The sequence below is a fragment of the Strix aluco genome, chromosome 14, assembly GCF_031877795.1.
Source record: "Strix aluco isolate bStrAlu1 chromosome 14, bStrAlu1.hap1, whole genome shotgun sequence".
Classification (NCBI taxonomy): domain Eukaryota; kingdom Metazoa; phylum Chordata; class Aves; order Strigiformes; family Strigidae; genus Strix; species Strix aluco.
Genome location: NC_133944.1, coordinates 20,135,402 through 20,152,053, shown reverse-complemented (window position 1 = coordinate 20,152,053; position 16,652 = coordinate 20,135,402). Strand labels below are relative to the sequence as shown.

Here is a 16,652-nt window from a genome sequence, read left to right as displayed (position 1 = left end):
ATGACTGTGCTACATGCAAGCCCTGCAACTTTGCATCTCTTCAGAGTCCTAAATACCTTGCGTTTATTCCAGCAGAAGTGGAGGTTTCACCACCTACTATACTTTATTAACCTAACCTCCTGTCCCCAGGCAGTTTGAAAGACAGTAGCCTTTGCTTTCAAAAGCCTAAATTTGACAAATTACACCGATGAAATACACAGGTACTCCGACCCCATTTAAAGCAGCTCTGCAAAATACAAAATGTTGATAGGTTTTCTTAGTTGTTCTTCAGATTAAAGTACACATTCTATTGTGGCCTTGTCACTTGAGTACAGTTATCCTAAATGACACCATTAAAGCCTCTTGTAATCATACAGTTACTCCATCTCCTCATCTCCTTTGTGTTCCCGATTTAGAGAACTACTAGAAAGCAACTATGATACAAATGAGTAGCTATAAATCATTGTAGACATTATTACAGCCCATTATGCAGCCATCAAAAGCAGTGAATCACTGTCACTAATGGTTAATACATGCACCTTGACTGTGTTATCAGCTTGTCATTCTGGTTTTAGTGTATGCCTTCATTTTGGGTATGAAGATACAAAGGGTTACTCTGTAAAACAGCTTCAGTTAGAAGGTCACAGTTTGTGCCCTGTCCCAACTACAATCAGTCATAATTCCATTCCCTCTCCAGCTTTGTACAAATGCTGCTTGTCACTGAATTTATGTATAAGTAGTCTTCTCATTTTTTCTATTTACCAAAGCCATTAAAAAAATCTAAAATCTGGGATTAAATAAACACTTCTCCCAGCATTTGTTCGTAAAAAGCAAAGTTAGTGGCCACTAAAACACGAAGACTCTGATTCAGCAGTGAATTCAAGTTATTTGCCTCTTGCAATCTTGAATAACCTCATACCTAAGAAAATGGAAAGATCTCAGTTTGAAAGGTCCTAAGAGTAAGTCCAAAAAGGAATATTTACAAGATTTTGAAAATAACCTCTCCACCAAACTGTTAAAAACCAGAAAAATCCAACTCCATCCAGCAACTTTGCTATATTAAAAATATTTCTCATTTTTAGAAGTGATGACTAATCTTCAAAAGCTTCAAAATGCTGTCTGAGAAGTCATTTTTAAAACAAGCAATCGCTATTAATCTAAATATTAATATGAATAATATGATTCTACATTTCTAGGAGTAATAAATTAGCTGTTAAGTACCTGCTCACATTTCTACCTACAGATGTCTTATGAAGCCTCAAATGAAGTTTTTATTTCTGATTTAAAAAAAAACAACAAAACTGCAACATTACACTACCCCAAACTAAACCCAGAGTTCTATTTTCATTAATTTATTGCTGAAAGATCATGGGTTTGTAGTCAGATCCCCAGAAAGTTGATTCTTCTCTCTTTCCCCCAGGTACATAAAAATGAGGACTGGGCCTCCAAAAGAAAACTGACAGAAGTATCTTCTTTTCTATCACACCTATCGTCCTTTGTCTGAAAAGTAACCACAAGCATTCAATGCCACCGAGACATTTAATCAGAAGAGCCACGTAAATGATTAAGTTCAGCTGTTCAGTTAGCTCATGAGATGTGCAGGCCACAACACAGCCCAAGAGCCTGCTTATCAACCAGTTCTGCAGTTTTTCAGATTTCAACTCATCTTCTCTGAATGACTTTGAACAGTTCCACAAATTTTTTATGTTCTCTTTTGCCAGTATTTCACAAGAATACTCACAGATAGGTGTACTCAAGGTAGAAGAGAAAGTTGGCTTGTTGATAAGCTTGCTCCTGCCTTGCAATTTTACTTAGCCTTACTGATCATTTCACTCATCTTAAATTCCACTGTCATTCGAACCCCCCATGGCATGCCTGGACAAATGCAAGGACTTGGATGTTGTTTTACAGGCTGGGCTTCCTGCCAAGTCTGCTCCATGTACTTCCCTGGCCCACTAGGGCAGCTTTAGGCAACAACTCCCATATTTACGTTATTGCTGTGAACAGCCAAACTGCTGCTTACTATTGACCCAGGCCCAATCTACTCTCATTTCTCACGCATTCCCAGTGACATTACTTATTTGGCTACTCTTCAGGTGGGGTATAAACTGCTTGCAGTTGTACAACACGAACAAACAAAAACCCATCATGTTTTAAGCAGGGGGCTACTTTTTACTTTGAAGAAAAAGAGCTTATTTCTAATTTTCAGAAATACCGGAGATAAAAGCATTAGCACAAATGCTTTTGTACCGGGTCCATCTCCCACATCCCAACTCTCAGGATTTGTTTTCATTTGCACTGTGCCCATAATTCAGATGAGAGGGAAGGGGACAGAGGGCGAAGTGCAACTATGAATTCACACACAAAAGTGACATTTTGCCAAACTGGGGATCTGTTTCAAATCCCTACACTACATAGTGACTCACTACATAGTGATTCTCGATGCACTATGTAGTGATCCAAGAAGCATATGCCAAACCATAAAAGTTATGAAATTAGATCAGGTGCAACTACAACTGCTTTGCAACAGCACCCAAGGGAGTTTGGTATTTTTCCCAATGGTCTCATCCTGGTCAAGCTTTATCCAAATCGGCAAGACTTCATTTAGCCAGCATACTGTGAAAAAACACAACATATTCGAACACATCAGCTTCCCAGGATTACCATCTTAATCTGTTACTCTTAATAGCCAAGCACCTCTTGACTCCACTGATACCAGATTTGACTTTAATACACATTTTCCTTTGGTTCTTCCTCAGTGTCTCTAAGTTATCTCAAAGTCACAAGGTTCTTGTCACAGACCCTCTATTTTTGGTCAGATGCAGCTGTTTGGTTTTCCCTCCTCCCCTCCATTAGCAGATTATATAACCACAGCCCATGACTGATTTGCATTGTGTCCCCATGTGTCAATCTTTTTCATGCACAGATAGCAGCATCCACTAGCTTGTAAAATAACTAAAAAAGTAACTAAGTTTCCCTCAAGGGGTGGTTCATATCACAATACATTTAATGCTCAATATGGAATAAAGTATCATTTATGTCTAAGGGAGGAAAAAAAAAGTGGACTTGAGCAACTTGTTCATTCATTCATTCCTTCCTTTCTTAAAGTTGCACCAGTTGATCCTAGTCTTAATCCACATGAGCACTCTTTTGTATAGCAAATGTTTACAGACCAGCACAGACAGCTGTATTTATATGGATGGCTCAAATTATACATATTAACCACAGAGTTACCATCTTGTGCAAAGACTTTCTCTCCTGCCCATTTACATAGGCAACCAAGTCTAAACAGAATAAGACTTTAAAAAGGAATAAAACTTCTCGTGAACCATACAGGTGTGCAAGACGGTCTGTTAAAAAGACTTCAGAAGATCATATCTCATGAGTTTCTCTTACTCAGCCACAGAAAACAAAAACTTTGTAGCATTTCTGGATCAGAGGTATGTGATCACAGAAGTTAATTTCACCAAGAAAAATCCTCAGTCAGCTCACACCTCGAGTTCACAATTATTGCCACAACTTGACTTTCTTAGTATGGCTTACCTTAATCACCATTTTAGGGAAAACAACAAAAAGTTCAAGCACACTGCAAACTTCTGTAAACAGCTGAGGCTGTTTTCTACTCTACCAACAATCCCTGACAGCAATACCTGTCACAATACACATTTAAGAAGTGAAAAAGAACACTTTACATATTAATGATCAAAGCAAAGCTATAAAGACTAGTATTGTGGTGGTGTTTCAGTATAAATAATTAGTTTTAAGACTTTCACTACATATCTAAATTAAATTACACATATATGGTGCCAGTTTTTGCTATAGATAACTCTGCCTAGCTACTGAGGAAAAATTCAGTGCCTGTCATCACTTCAGAGGACTTAATGCATGGGCAGAGCAGCCCAAGCAGCTCGCAGATGCTCATAAAGAAGGTCAGACACCGAAACCTTCAAAAGAAAAGATCAGGTATTACTTTGACAGTCACAATGGCAAAATGTGTATTTCAACCTTGACATTCAGTAACAGCCTCAAACCAATAAGCTAATAGGTCTCAGCTAGAGGGAAAAAAGCCTCAAAGGAGAACAAGAGTATAGAATTTTTCAGATAAACTAAAGATGCAAATCCAGATATACTGTCCTTATCCAGAGTGAGGCTCCAGCTCACGAAGATGTCACTACATTCATCACAGAACTGGAATATTTTTCATACTTTTCATACCGTACTTTTCGGAAGAAAAGTAAGAGAGATTGTGAGATTCATCTGTAACAAGATTACTCAATATTACTTAACCAAATACTAAGTCACAGGAAATATGGAGAACCTCTTTTCAGCTTGTTTCATAGTTTCCAAGAAAATAAAACAGATATTATGAACCAGAAGTCCAGGAAGGTACTTTTAAAGCACTCATATTTTGGGAAAGCAAACAAAAAAAAAAAATCAACAAGGATGATTATTTACATTGAAATATAATATTAGTTTCTCCTCCTCTTCTTCATGAACCAAGAACAAAAGGTGGATGTTAGGGTAAATTCCACATAATACTCTGTTTTACTGAGTAACAAAACCTTAGCCCCTCTTTTGCTCTTAGAAGATTTCATTAGAAATAACATTTTACGATTCTAAACAGCAGTATCAGTAACTCATCTGTCAGAATTCCCTAATTAATTAAATAATTCATTTCCTGGACATTGAACAGTTTGCAGCCTCTAATTTTAAGCCAGTCCCCATTTCACATACCAACAAGAAACAGCTTCAGATGTTACAGAACCTTACAAGATCCCAAATTCCCAGCTTAGTACTACATATCCCAAGTTCTTTAAAGGCCCTTACTTAGTAAAAATTCATTATTCAACATAGAAGAGGAACCCTTAAAATAAAAATTAAACTAAAACAATTATAGCACTTGTATTTGCTCCCCTTTGGCACTGTCTGGCATTTAAAAACTCTGCTGAGGATGTGGTACACTCTTTAACTGTAGTGTTAAGACTTTAATGCTTAATAAATTCTAAGCAAACTTCCCAAAATTATACTGAACAGTATTGCAAAAATAGGGGGGTAGAGGGGGAAGGGGATGAGGGCATCATTAGAGAAATATTCAAGGGTCGTATATTACATCTCAAAAGTCTCTTCATTAAGAGGAGCAAACATCGTGGCACCTCGAATACATTAAATGACAAAGGTAATTGCATGACAATCTATTTTAGTAGACTGTACAGGATCTGAACGATACTGTAATTCAAATGCCTACTTAGGCATTTCAAATGCAACTGATACAAGGTGGGAAGATGCAATCAGATGCTACAGCAACTAACCAAATAGTTTCACAAGAAAGAGTATACCAAAGATTTGGTTCACTTCAGAGCGCTCTATAGCATTACCTTTGGGCACTCAAGGCCTGAATTATTTTGTCAGAAAAAGATGAAGCTCATTAGTACCTAGAACTGTACCGCCTGTTTTGAGTGCTGAATGCTACAAAAATCAGTGCTAATTTCCTTCTTCTCCGGGACAAGGACACTAAACTATCAGAGAAAAAGAGTAAGATTTTGCAGAAGGTGCTTTGTACCCTAACTTCCACTTAAAAGGAGCTGAAGAGCTTCTGACAATCTCCTATTTACCAACCACCTGAGCAGATTTTTATTTCATTTCACAAGCCGTATGAAATGGGCTATCCCTTTGATTTCAAGAAGTATACTGCAGACAGCAGTATTAAACTACAGACTTTTAAGCACTTTTAAAACATCTTTGATGCATTCCCCTCTGCAGCAGGAACGACAACTTTCAGATCAAGCACACAAGCACTACTGCAGAACATTAGTCTCAATTCCTGCCACTTAGCACAAAACTAGGTATGTTAGTTCTACTATCCTGCAACTCACTGAAATTGTTCTGTATAGTAACTCAGAATCCCAGTTGATTTAATTTCTCTTATTGTCCTTTTAATGTAATAAAAAGGGTCATCTACTGCCTGGGACTAGCATTTTCTTAGTAGTTCAGAAATCAAGCGTATATTAAATAAAATGAAAGAATAGCTTACTTTTTATCTTTACTTGCATTTTTAATCAAAAGCAAGAAATTATATAAACTTATATATGTACATATATATAAAGAATAAAATCCCCACAACACTGCAGTAGTCTCAGCATAAAAGAAAGCACTAATGTAGATTTCCACGTTATTTACCCAAGAACTTGGTACTAGACAATTCTTTCACAAGGATGCCAATCCCAAACTTCTAGAGATACACCACAAAGCAAGAGGACATGTTTTCAGGCATTCTCCATGATCATGGAAGACTAGTAATTTTGATATTATTTATTTCATATTAAGCAACTTTCCATGTAACCTACATGTTTTATTATTAGTATACATTAGAAAAAAAAAATACCCTTGCACTTACTTTGCTGCACAATGGACAACACCATTGAAGCAAGTGACATGGGATTATGAAATACATGCCTTCGGGAGATCTAAGAACTTTTGTTCATCTAACTAATATACTTGGAAGAGGGGAAAGGGAAAAATATCAGATTTCTAGTATGAGTTGCCTCATATGAAATCTAGCTCTTCACATGCAAAATACATAGGCAGAATTAACAGCTAAACTCTGGCAATCCTTTTATTAGAATACTTGAAGGCAGAAACCTATTCTAACCCTTTCCCCTCAAGACCATACCTGCGCACAGCAGGCAATATGATCTTCAGTATTCCACAAAACAATGAAATTACTGAGTTACACATGCAGATGCAGGATTTCTTACTGCAAGCTACAATAAGCAAATCAGTTCATGGTCTGAAATACCAATTTTCAAATTTGCCTTAAAAACAGTTTTAACTTATCAAGCATGGAAAATTGTCTATATTCAGAGTAATATCTGAACAGCTAGTTAAGGAATGCTACCAAAATACAAATATTATAGAAGTGAAGTGAGTACCACTAGTATTTCCAGTTTTCTGAGCAACTTGTTTTCTCATTCTCATCTATCATTGAGAGGACCATAGTTTAAGACTGCTAGTTTTATGTGAAAAGAATAGAAACAGGGGTGTCAATTATTTTTGTTGTAATTTGTTAACATTCCCCACTGTTTTCAAATGCTTTTCTGTACCATATATTTGGCTTGCAGAACTCAGGCCCCCTTCCCAAAAGCACCATCTGCTATTCCATTAAGTTGGAAAATAGGCAAAGAAAATACCCCCTTATCTGAAGGAATCTGTAAACTAAATCATCAAGCATGTTAGAAATTTTGTAAGAAATTAATCCCAAGTGTTCACGCTGGATTACATACACAGAATGTATCAAACAATTTTTTCCTAATCAATTTATGCAGACAACCAAGTCTGAGAACAAAACAACATGGCTACATCATCTAGCCTAGATGCAGTCATGTTTCAGAGCTATCTTATTATCTAAGAAGTTAGACTTAAGACAGTGCATTACCAATTAATACTTATTTCAAGTAGGTCAGGAAAAAAAAGCACGCAGCCATCGAACTCTGGTACAGCTACACACTGCACAGCTGGCTCTTATTGATTCCCCACATCATAATTTACAGGGAATACTTTATTTTGTGCGGTTTAAAGAAATACAAGTTCTTTTAAACGGGATTTTCAGGCTCCAATGCTACAAAACAATAAAATGGAACCACTGTGAAACGTGTGTTTATATCCGTACATATGGACCCAAACAGCCATCACATCTCAACACGCTGTGTTTTGCCCATCCACACATATAGACGCGCACGTACACAAAATTTACAAGAACACACCGGCATAACTATGATGCTTTATATACAGGGAACAGTTAGGTCGAAACTTTTCATCGCAAGAGCCCCAGACAAGTCTTTAGTCCAGCCCGTTAATACTGGGTTGCTCACTGCCCTGTGCCGAATTTAAGGGCGCGCCGTGCCACCCCGGGACCCCCCGCCGACTGCCCTCCCCCGAGCCCTGCGACGCGACCCAGGCTCGTCGCCGCAGCCACGGGAAGGGCAGGCGGGACCCCCCGCCGCCACCTGCGCCAGCGGGACGCGGGGCCGCCCTCGACCCGGGGAAGGGGGGCAGGCCCGCCAGCCCCGAACCGCCCCTGTCTCCGCGAGCGCCGGGGCCTGCCCCCCGCCACAGCCACCGCGCCCCGGGGGAGGCTCCTCCCGCACGACGCGAGCTCTGGGGTTTCCTTTTCCCAAAGAAAGTTGTAACGGTGGCGAGAGGCCCGGAGAGCCCCGGCCCGGGTCCGCTGGCGGCACTGCCACCCCTCAGTCCCCGGGGCGCCTCCGCAGCCCCCGCGTCCCGCGAGGGAGGGGAGCGGCGCCGTGAAGCAGCAGCAGCCTGAGGGAGAAGGGACGGTGGCGCCGCTTCCCGCCCCGGTCTCCCGCCTCCCGCGGCGGCGGCGGCGGCGGCGGGGCAGGCGGCAGCCCCCCCCCTCCCCGCCCTCGCCTTACTCGGAGGAAAACAGGAAGCCGACCCCCCCCGCACGCCGGCCCCGGCGGAGCGGGAGGGGAGCGGCCGCGACCCGACTGCGGCGGAGCGCACCTGCAGGCCCCAGCGGCGGCCCGGGGCCGGGCTGCCCGTCCTCCCCGAAGATCAGCCTGAAATCGAACTCGTCGGTGGCGCCGCAGTTTGCCGTAGTCATGGGTTTGGCCGGCGAGGCGAAGCGAGACCCCGTCGCCCTGCCGGGCCGCGCCGGGCTCCTGCCGGGCTGCGCTCCCCGCCGCCGCCCCTCAGGGCCGCCTCATAACACCGGATGGCGCCGCGGCCGGAGGGGAGGGGGCGGGCGGGGGAGGGGAGCGCGCGGGGAGGCGGCGGCGCGAGCGGCGACTCCAGCCCCAGCGCGAGCTCCCGTGTCCGGGCGCCTTCTGTCACTCAGGGAGGGCGGGCGCTTACTACGGGCCGCGGCTGGCCCCGCCCCGGCCCGCGCGCCCGCCGGCCCCGCCCCGCGCCGTGCCCCCGGGCGGCCCCGCCCCCGCCGGCGTTTCCCACAGTTGGTCTCTCTCTCACGGGTGGCGTCGGCGGCACCGACAGCGCCTCGTGACCCGCCGCCGGTGCCGCTAGGGGAGGAGGGGCGGCTCGCGGCAGGTCACGTGGCGCGGAGAGCCCACCCCCCCCGCGCGCCGCGAGGGCTGCCGGGGGTTGTAGTTGGTTGGTCGGCCCGGAGCGGGCAACCAATGGGCTGGAGCCAGCCGAGCCCAAAGGGGCGGGGCGGCCGCGAGGGGCGGGGACGCCACGTGTCGCCGCGCGGCTCGTTCCCGGAGAGAGAGAGAGAAGGGGAGGGGAGGGGAGAGGAGAGGGAGGAGAAGGAGGGGAGAGGAGAGAGAGAGAGAAAAAGGGAGAGAGGGAGGGAGGGGGGAGTGGGGGGAGAGAGAGAGAGAGGGAGGGAGGGAGGGAGGGAGGAAGAGAGGGAGGGGAGGAAGAGAGGGAGGGAGGGAGGGGGAGAGAGAGCGCGAGCGGGCGGAGCGTCCCCCAGAGTCGGGACGCGGTGGTTCGGGATCCCGCGTGGGAGCCGCCCCGCGAGGCGCCCACGGCCGCCTACGAGCACAGCGGGGCAGAATCCTTCGGGGTGCGGGGCTCCTGTTAGAGTCCTCTGAACGCCTGCACGTAAATAGGCGGTGTCCTTGGCACCAGCTAATGACTCGGGTAATTAGGTAGGCTGGCGTAAACTGAGGAATGTAGCTGGGATAACAGATGCTGGCTGAAGGACTCCAAGCAGTTAGCCACTTACCTTCCGGGCTCCTTGGAAACAGTGGCGATGAAGCATCTGTGAGGAGACTAATTAAAATACTTTTTAGCAATGTACGGCACCAATAAAGGGAGCCAAGGAATCATTAGGAAAAGCCCAGAAGTTTCAGAATACTCTGACTGCAGAGTAACGCACCATCACCTATTGTTTTACCTTGCGTTAAGGTTGGAAAGACAAAAGGGCAAGATAAAACGTAGAATTGAAGTTGTTCTTACAGGAGAAGCATCTGTTCCCAGCAGCCGATGGCAGTGTACAAACCATAACTGGCCTGATGTGTCTGGAATTTGCAGTCTAATCCTGGTTTAATCCTACAATTTAGTGAAACCATCACTGGGTGCTGTGAAATTAGTAAGAGATTAATCCTCAATATATGTGATCCAGGAAGATTTTAGGTTCGTGCTGAAACTTGGGCATTGATAGGAATTAAATTACTACTTGCAGCACTGCATTTGCTTATAAATAGTTATGTGATAGTTTTGTTTATGTTACGGACTGAATATGAAACTCATATTAACCAGAAATATCATTGCTATATCTGTTTAAAATTAAAGGACCAGGTTTCATTACTTAATTGAAAAATTAACTGAACTAGAGTTAGTGTGTCATGACTCTTTGGCCATGTGGAAATTATAGGTTTATCTGTTAATATTGTTTGATTCATAAATAACTAATTCAAGTTGTTTCTATGCACAGGGTCTTTTCATGTTTGTTTCTGTTTAGACCGATCCAGACATACCATAATCCCATGTGTGCATTTGTATCCAGATGTGCTCTTCACAGACTGCGAATGAAAGTGAGAAAAGCAGGCTAACACGAAGAGAAATTGGCTACAGTGTAACATTTTCAGTCCAGCAGGCTTTTAAGAGAGTTCAGTTAATTGTATGTATCTGTGAACTCCTAAGGAAGAACAAGTCATCTATGCTGAAGAAAGCAAGCCTACATAAAAACCTACTTCGTGACCTTGCAATTTTAGCGGAAACAGAAAGCATAATTAAAAAATACTATGTAGAACTTGGGACAGGAGGAGTTTGCCCAAGTGAAAACGGGAAGCTGCTTCTAGTGGCCAGAATACAAAGCAGCCTTATGTTTATATTTTACTTAATCTTCTAATGCACTGTCCTTTCTATTGTCACTTCCCACACACCACTAGCTATTTCTTTACCTAAAATACATGAGCAACTGTAGCCACTGCTCCTACAATACTTAATCCAAAGGTTGATGCTCTTGTTAGGGTAGCGAACTCCCTCTCGTGAAGGAAGCCCGAACTTTTATAAGAAGCTCACACCCAGTTGGCCTGTAGCCTCTTTTTACCTCTAAATCCAAGGTCACGTAGCAAGACAAGCTGGAAAAGAATGTGTAATTGGATTAACCACGGTTAAGAAAAACCCTCATGCATTCTTGAATGAAAACAGGTCTACAATGAATGATTGAGTAAAATATACTATATAAAAAATGGCTCTTAGCTGGTAATTTTTGTCTAAAAACTTTTGTGTAATCTTTCACATTTTCAAAGCAGATATATTAGAATTTGTCTTACTGTTAAATAACTGTTGTGTCAGATTACAGCACGTGGAGTAACCATAGCAGTTTCCTGTTCTGCTATACTAGTAGATTATTCATTATGCATGTCCCCAGAGAAAAATACAACCAAACTTGTTCTCTCCATAAGGGGAAATTTGAACACAAGCAAGTATTTGATCCATGTTCTTTGATAAAGATGCTCAGAGCATATTTCTAATGAGTATACTAAATGAAAATTATGTATATTATTGTCTTGTTCCTTTCCCTTAACTGTAAAACAAATCTTTTCTCCCATGTTTGAAGCAGTATTTATTCAGAAAACTATGATACATGCAGGTCATTAGGCAGTGCTTTTAGTCCTGCCTACGGCTGTCAATTAAAAATAAATGTCAATCCTAAAATAAAATAGAGTAATTGTCATGACCATCTAGCTAACAAGATAAGAATTTACAGAATATGTAGAAGGTAAGGTGGCATTGTAAGCAATTAATAGTTATTTACAGTAATCTTTATAAAGCTTTTTACATCAGATATACCTCTTTGATTTCACAACCTGCATTTCTTGCCAGCAATATCCTTTCTTTTTGTCTTGTCTTCACCATATTTTTCATCATGCTGTCTCTGTCCTACTGCACCAGAATGCACATCCTTTCTGTATTTGAATTAGTAAAAACACCTTCAAACCCTTTCTATACAGCTAAAGAGTTATTGGGGTGTGACTGAGAGTGAGTTGGCAGAAGCCTTAAAATGACTGACGTGGGCTTACATCCATTTCCAGGGACTTATGTCAACCTCTGTGCTTGAGGTCCACGGCATGCATGGCTGATTTGGCTTTGGCTCACTATTGAGAGACGAAATGGTGGCAGTAACGAGGGCAACTTAATTTCACTTGTGGTTTTGTGAGGAGGGAGTGCTTTTATTTATTCATTTATTTAATATGCATAGGTGGTTTCTGTCCTTGCTGCTTTTAGGCTGTGTTATTGCATCCAGATGGGGATACACCTTGATCTGGTCAGAAGCTGGAGTTATTGCATGTGCCTTGAGAAGGAAGGAACGCGCTTCCTGTGGTATTTGAATCCTTTCCAAACTGGGGCTATTTTCTAGGCGTGTTGTGACTTTCAGCTCCAAAAACCTGAGGGCTACATTGTGCCGTGTTTTATTTTCCACACATCATCCTATGCTGGATAGCTAGGAATTCTGGATCTACAGCCACATCCCAGATCTCTATTTGTCTTGGAGTAATAGGGATTCCTCCCCCCTTCCTATGGGCAGCAAATCAAACCCAGCTGTGCAATTGTAGCCAGAATAGGCTTTGGAAGAAGCATGGTCAGGCATTCGTTCTGCATGATTCAATAAACCAAACAGCCTCAAATTAAGAATACAACGCATGAGGTTGTATTTCATGTGCTTGATCTTGTTCCCGTTTGTGGTTGAATCTGGACCTGTTTAGAAGCCACACACACCAGCGTGGCTTAGAAAGGGCAGATGAGAAAGCACAAAGACTCCTGGAATCAGCAGATAGGGGTCCTTGGCTGCATCTGTGGTTATGCCTTTTTTTACAGCTGCTATTGAAAAAAAGCATGAGTACAACAAGGGAAGTTTTTTGACCAGTGTGAATGTATACTTACACACTTAAAACTCATTTGCAGATGGCACATAAACAAAATTATCACAGCCTTTATGTCTCTTACAGCTAACAAGGCACATCCATTTTTTTAAGCATGCAGAATGGTGTTATGTAGGAGAAAGATACTATTTCAGTATAGAAGCTATGTTCAAGAAAGTTAAATTCAGCAGTCATATAGGAAAGGGGCTTGCATTCTGCACACAAGGTCATAGGTTATTTATATTTAATATGTGACATCTGGCATTTTAAATAATTTCCTTGGCTAATTACCAGTGCCTGGGTGAAATGTGAAACTTCTGCCATTGGGGAATTAAAGGGAAAACAGAAACAAAATTAGATTGCCTAGCATTGGAAAGTTTTGTAGGAAAATTAGGAGTTGTCCTAATTCAGGCATTAGAATACATGGTAACAGAAAATAGCATAAAAGGGAGTAATCTGACTGAACCTGGATAAATTTTAAGTTTTCAGTGAAAATCTGCAGCCATCCTTTTAAGACTCTGTATGCCGTGACTGTTAATTGCAACACTCCTATCTAGATATTGTGCTCAGCATTTGGTCAATGGGGCATTTGTAATAACAAGATTACAAAGTTTTTTAAAAAAAAAAAAATTGCCTACAAGCTGTGTGTTGACCAAAACATAACTACATAAAAACTTAATGAGGCCACAGTCTCATTTAACCATTTTACAGTTTTCCCCAAGAAGTTTCATCGCTCTCCTAAACTGACTGCAGTCATATTAGTACGCTTTAATATATTTTTCTTCAATATATTTTCACATTAAACAATCATTGCTTTGCTTTATTGTTTGTTTAACATTCTGCCATGTAAAGCAGACATTACTTCATAAAGTTTGCTGCTGTTTTATATTTCTATAGTTTTACGGAGCAGGTTGGAATCCTCCCCTTTGGAGGTTACCATCACACATGTTAAAAGACTAGAGGGTCTAGAAATCTGGCACTCAACTGCATGGCTCTCTTCACAGACTTCATATTCATAGTATTTTGCTCTCAAATCATCAAGTGAAAGCAAATTTATCAGCTGCATTATTACTGATATCAATATATAAGGACACTCCAGGCATGAGTATTTGCTTCTGAAATGATTGCTTTTACAGATACCTTAGAGTCTTATTACAAAGCCTAAAGTGGTTTGTGAGTGAAATCAGATGACAACCGAGATTGCTACCGGAACAAGAGCAAACTCCTTTAATGCACAGTGATGTTTGCATAAGATAAATATTTGTGGAAACTCAAATGAGGTTTCATAAAAGCTCTTAGGCTTGATACAAAGACTAAAGTGTCATTTGACTTACTTTTCCATATTTTAACTTTCATTTCTGACTGTTCATTAGCCAGCAGACAGTCCTCTTGTACAAGACTGGGATATAAAAAAAAATACAGGTTCTGTTCCAAGCTTCCAATTTCTTGTAGTCTAATTTTCAGACTTCCTCAAAGCGGCACAAGTACCCTGCTATTTATATAAGCACTTAAAACACTGCCTTAATTTCCCTCTAAGGTGAGGATAATACAGCTTCTGTTATTCCTCCTTTCACTTAGATTGCAAATGCCTCTGAGTAAGGACTCTCAAGTCTGGAATACTTCTTATACACTGTCTTTGAACAGTCAAGCAGCCTGGCTAGATGATTTGGGCTAATATTTCTCTTGGTACTGGAAAAGGAGAAGCATCATACAACTGGTATAGCAAAATGAAACCCCTGTCTCTGAGCCTTTAGCTATTCTATTCTAGGATCTATACATGCTATGATACTGCTAGGATCCGTTCTGTTTTGTTCAAGTGTAATGCATGTGCAGTTTAAGGTGCACCAGTTTTTCTGTATTCCATATATACATTTGATGTCCTTTGATTACCTTAGATATAACCACAATTTCATGTGCTTAAGTCATTTCTCCTTATACTGTAATTTAATCAGTGATACATAGCCTTTGCTTATCTGTAAATTAAGGTTTAATTATCAGTATATTAATTGTCTTCAGGGGTAGCAAAAGAATATTTTCCCTCTTACATCTTTTCACCATAATTCATAATAAACAACCAGAATAAATATATTACTAATCTTTTCTTGATATGCATATTCCCAGGTTTCTGTATGAAACCTGATAGGCTCACTCTTCAGACAGAGGGACCGTCAGCCTTGTGCAAACCACTCTTTTGTCCTTGACTCAGATCAGACTAAGCCAACATAAAACAATAGGTTCTAATGCTGTGGAAAACTTTAAAGGCTCCCTGGTAGTTTGGATCTTGAACTTTCACCTTTTCTCTGTGGAACTGGATCCATTTTGCAGTCATTAGATTACATATGCTCATACCACTTGCTTAGTCTGTGCCTAATGAAGTTTCTGACCCAACATCTTAATTTGGATACAACAGGTTTCAGCTGAGAGACAACAGGTGTGGAACACGATTGCCATATCCCAGCTGTGGCAGGTGTTTGTGTGTCTTCTTTGCTGTGATCCATTCCAGTATAAAGTCAAACAGGCCAGCCAGGTGGTTTACATTTATTTTTTCCTTTGCATTGGAATAGAGGCAGTAGTTTTCATTAGCAGCTCTTGCCTCTCAGTTTTTTAGTTGACAGAGTTTCTACCTGGCTTGCTATCCAGATTGCATGTAAGAGGGTTGATTCTTCTTTGACAGAGCAAGGGCTAGGAGGTTTAACTATTCGATTCAGTCACAGAATCAATCCTCACTACAGTCAGTCATCTGATATTATGCTGCTGGTCCCGGTCCTTGTCTTTCTACTCTAACTCCTTCCCAGGAATAGGCTTAGCTGCATCCTCTGGCTACTTATATGTCAGATTGGATTGGGATAAAGGTATTGCTGTGTATTAAAAATTTATGCAAAGTAGAAAAGACAAAACACAGAAAGGAATAACTGATTAAATACTATCTCAGTATTCTTCCAAGATGGAGAATGAGCTATTCAGTTAATAAAGTGATCCCAGTCAGCTCTGCAAAAATAGTGCTCAGTAAAGGTTCACCCATTTAAAGTTAATTTCTTTTTGCTGTCTTTGCAGATTCCATATATTAATTCACCAGGTATGTATAAAGAATGGTTTAGCTGTTAATTTATATTGAACAAAACAACAGAATTTCAATGAATGCTTACATAATATGGATTTTTAACGTGTATTCAAACTAGAAATTTTATCCCAAGGATTCATGTCATCTAGTAGGCGAGCAAAAACAAATCATATGATCAGTCCTTTTGCTTTCATTATCAAAAAGGCCACAAATATCTGAATATGCAGAAATAATTTGTCTACAAATGCAAAATAAAATGTTTGACCAGCTGCTTACTCCTTTGGAGACCAGGGCCTGGTGTTCCCATACGTTAAGAAATAATACCATAAGCCACGAGGAGGTAACTAATGACAAACTACAGAACAAATATTTTCAGATTAAGAAAACCAGTAAGAGAAAAGGCTAAACTTGTTAAATTCAACATTATGACATTATTTGATCAGTAAATAATTCTGTGAGGTCCTTACCAAATTTAAATAGATTATCATCCCATTAAAAAATGAAATTTGTCTGAAGCAATTGTATAAACTACAACTTTTAACAGCAATTCATGTTAAAATAAAGAATACATCCATTCTAAAGCATGATACAGACTTTTGAGTGGTCAAAATCTTTTTTCTCATGTACTTCATTGCATAATGTCCTTTGAGGCATTAAAATTCCTTGGGTTTGACAGACTGAAGATATGATTATGTGTACAATGTTATGTGCCTTTATCACTTAAAATGTTATCTAGTTTACATTGAAAGTGTTCAAGATTG

At 41.1% G+C, this 16,652-nt stretch overlaps 1 protein-coding gene across 2 annotated transcripts in view; it reads right to left on the bottom strand.

Moving 5' to 3' along the window:
• The window catches only part of NFATC3 (nuclear factor of activated T cells 3), a 76,191-nt gene extending 67,371 nt beyond the window's left edge, over positions 1–8,820 (bottom strand). For both annotated transcript variants that reach the window (XM_074839286.1, XM_074839287.1), the window contains exon 1: positions 8,500–8,820. In XM_074839286.1, coding sequence (XP_074695387.1) covers positions 8,500–8,599 — 100 coding nt within the window. In that variant the 5' untranslated portion in view covers positions 8,600–8,820. The remainder of the gene's footprint in view (positions 1–8,499) is intronic.
• Between the last annotated feature and the right edge of the window lie 7,832 nt (positions 8,821–16,652).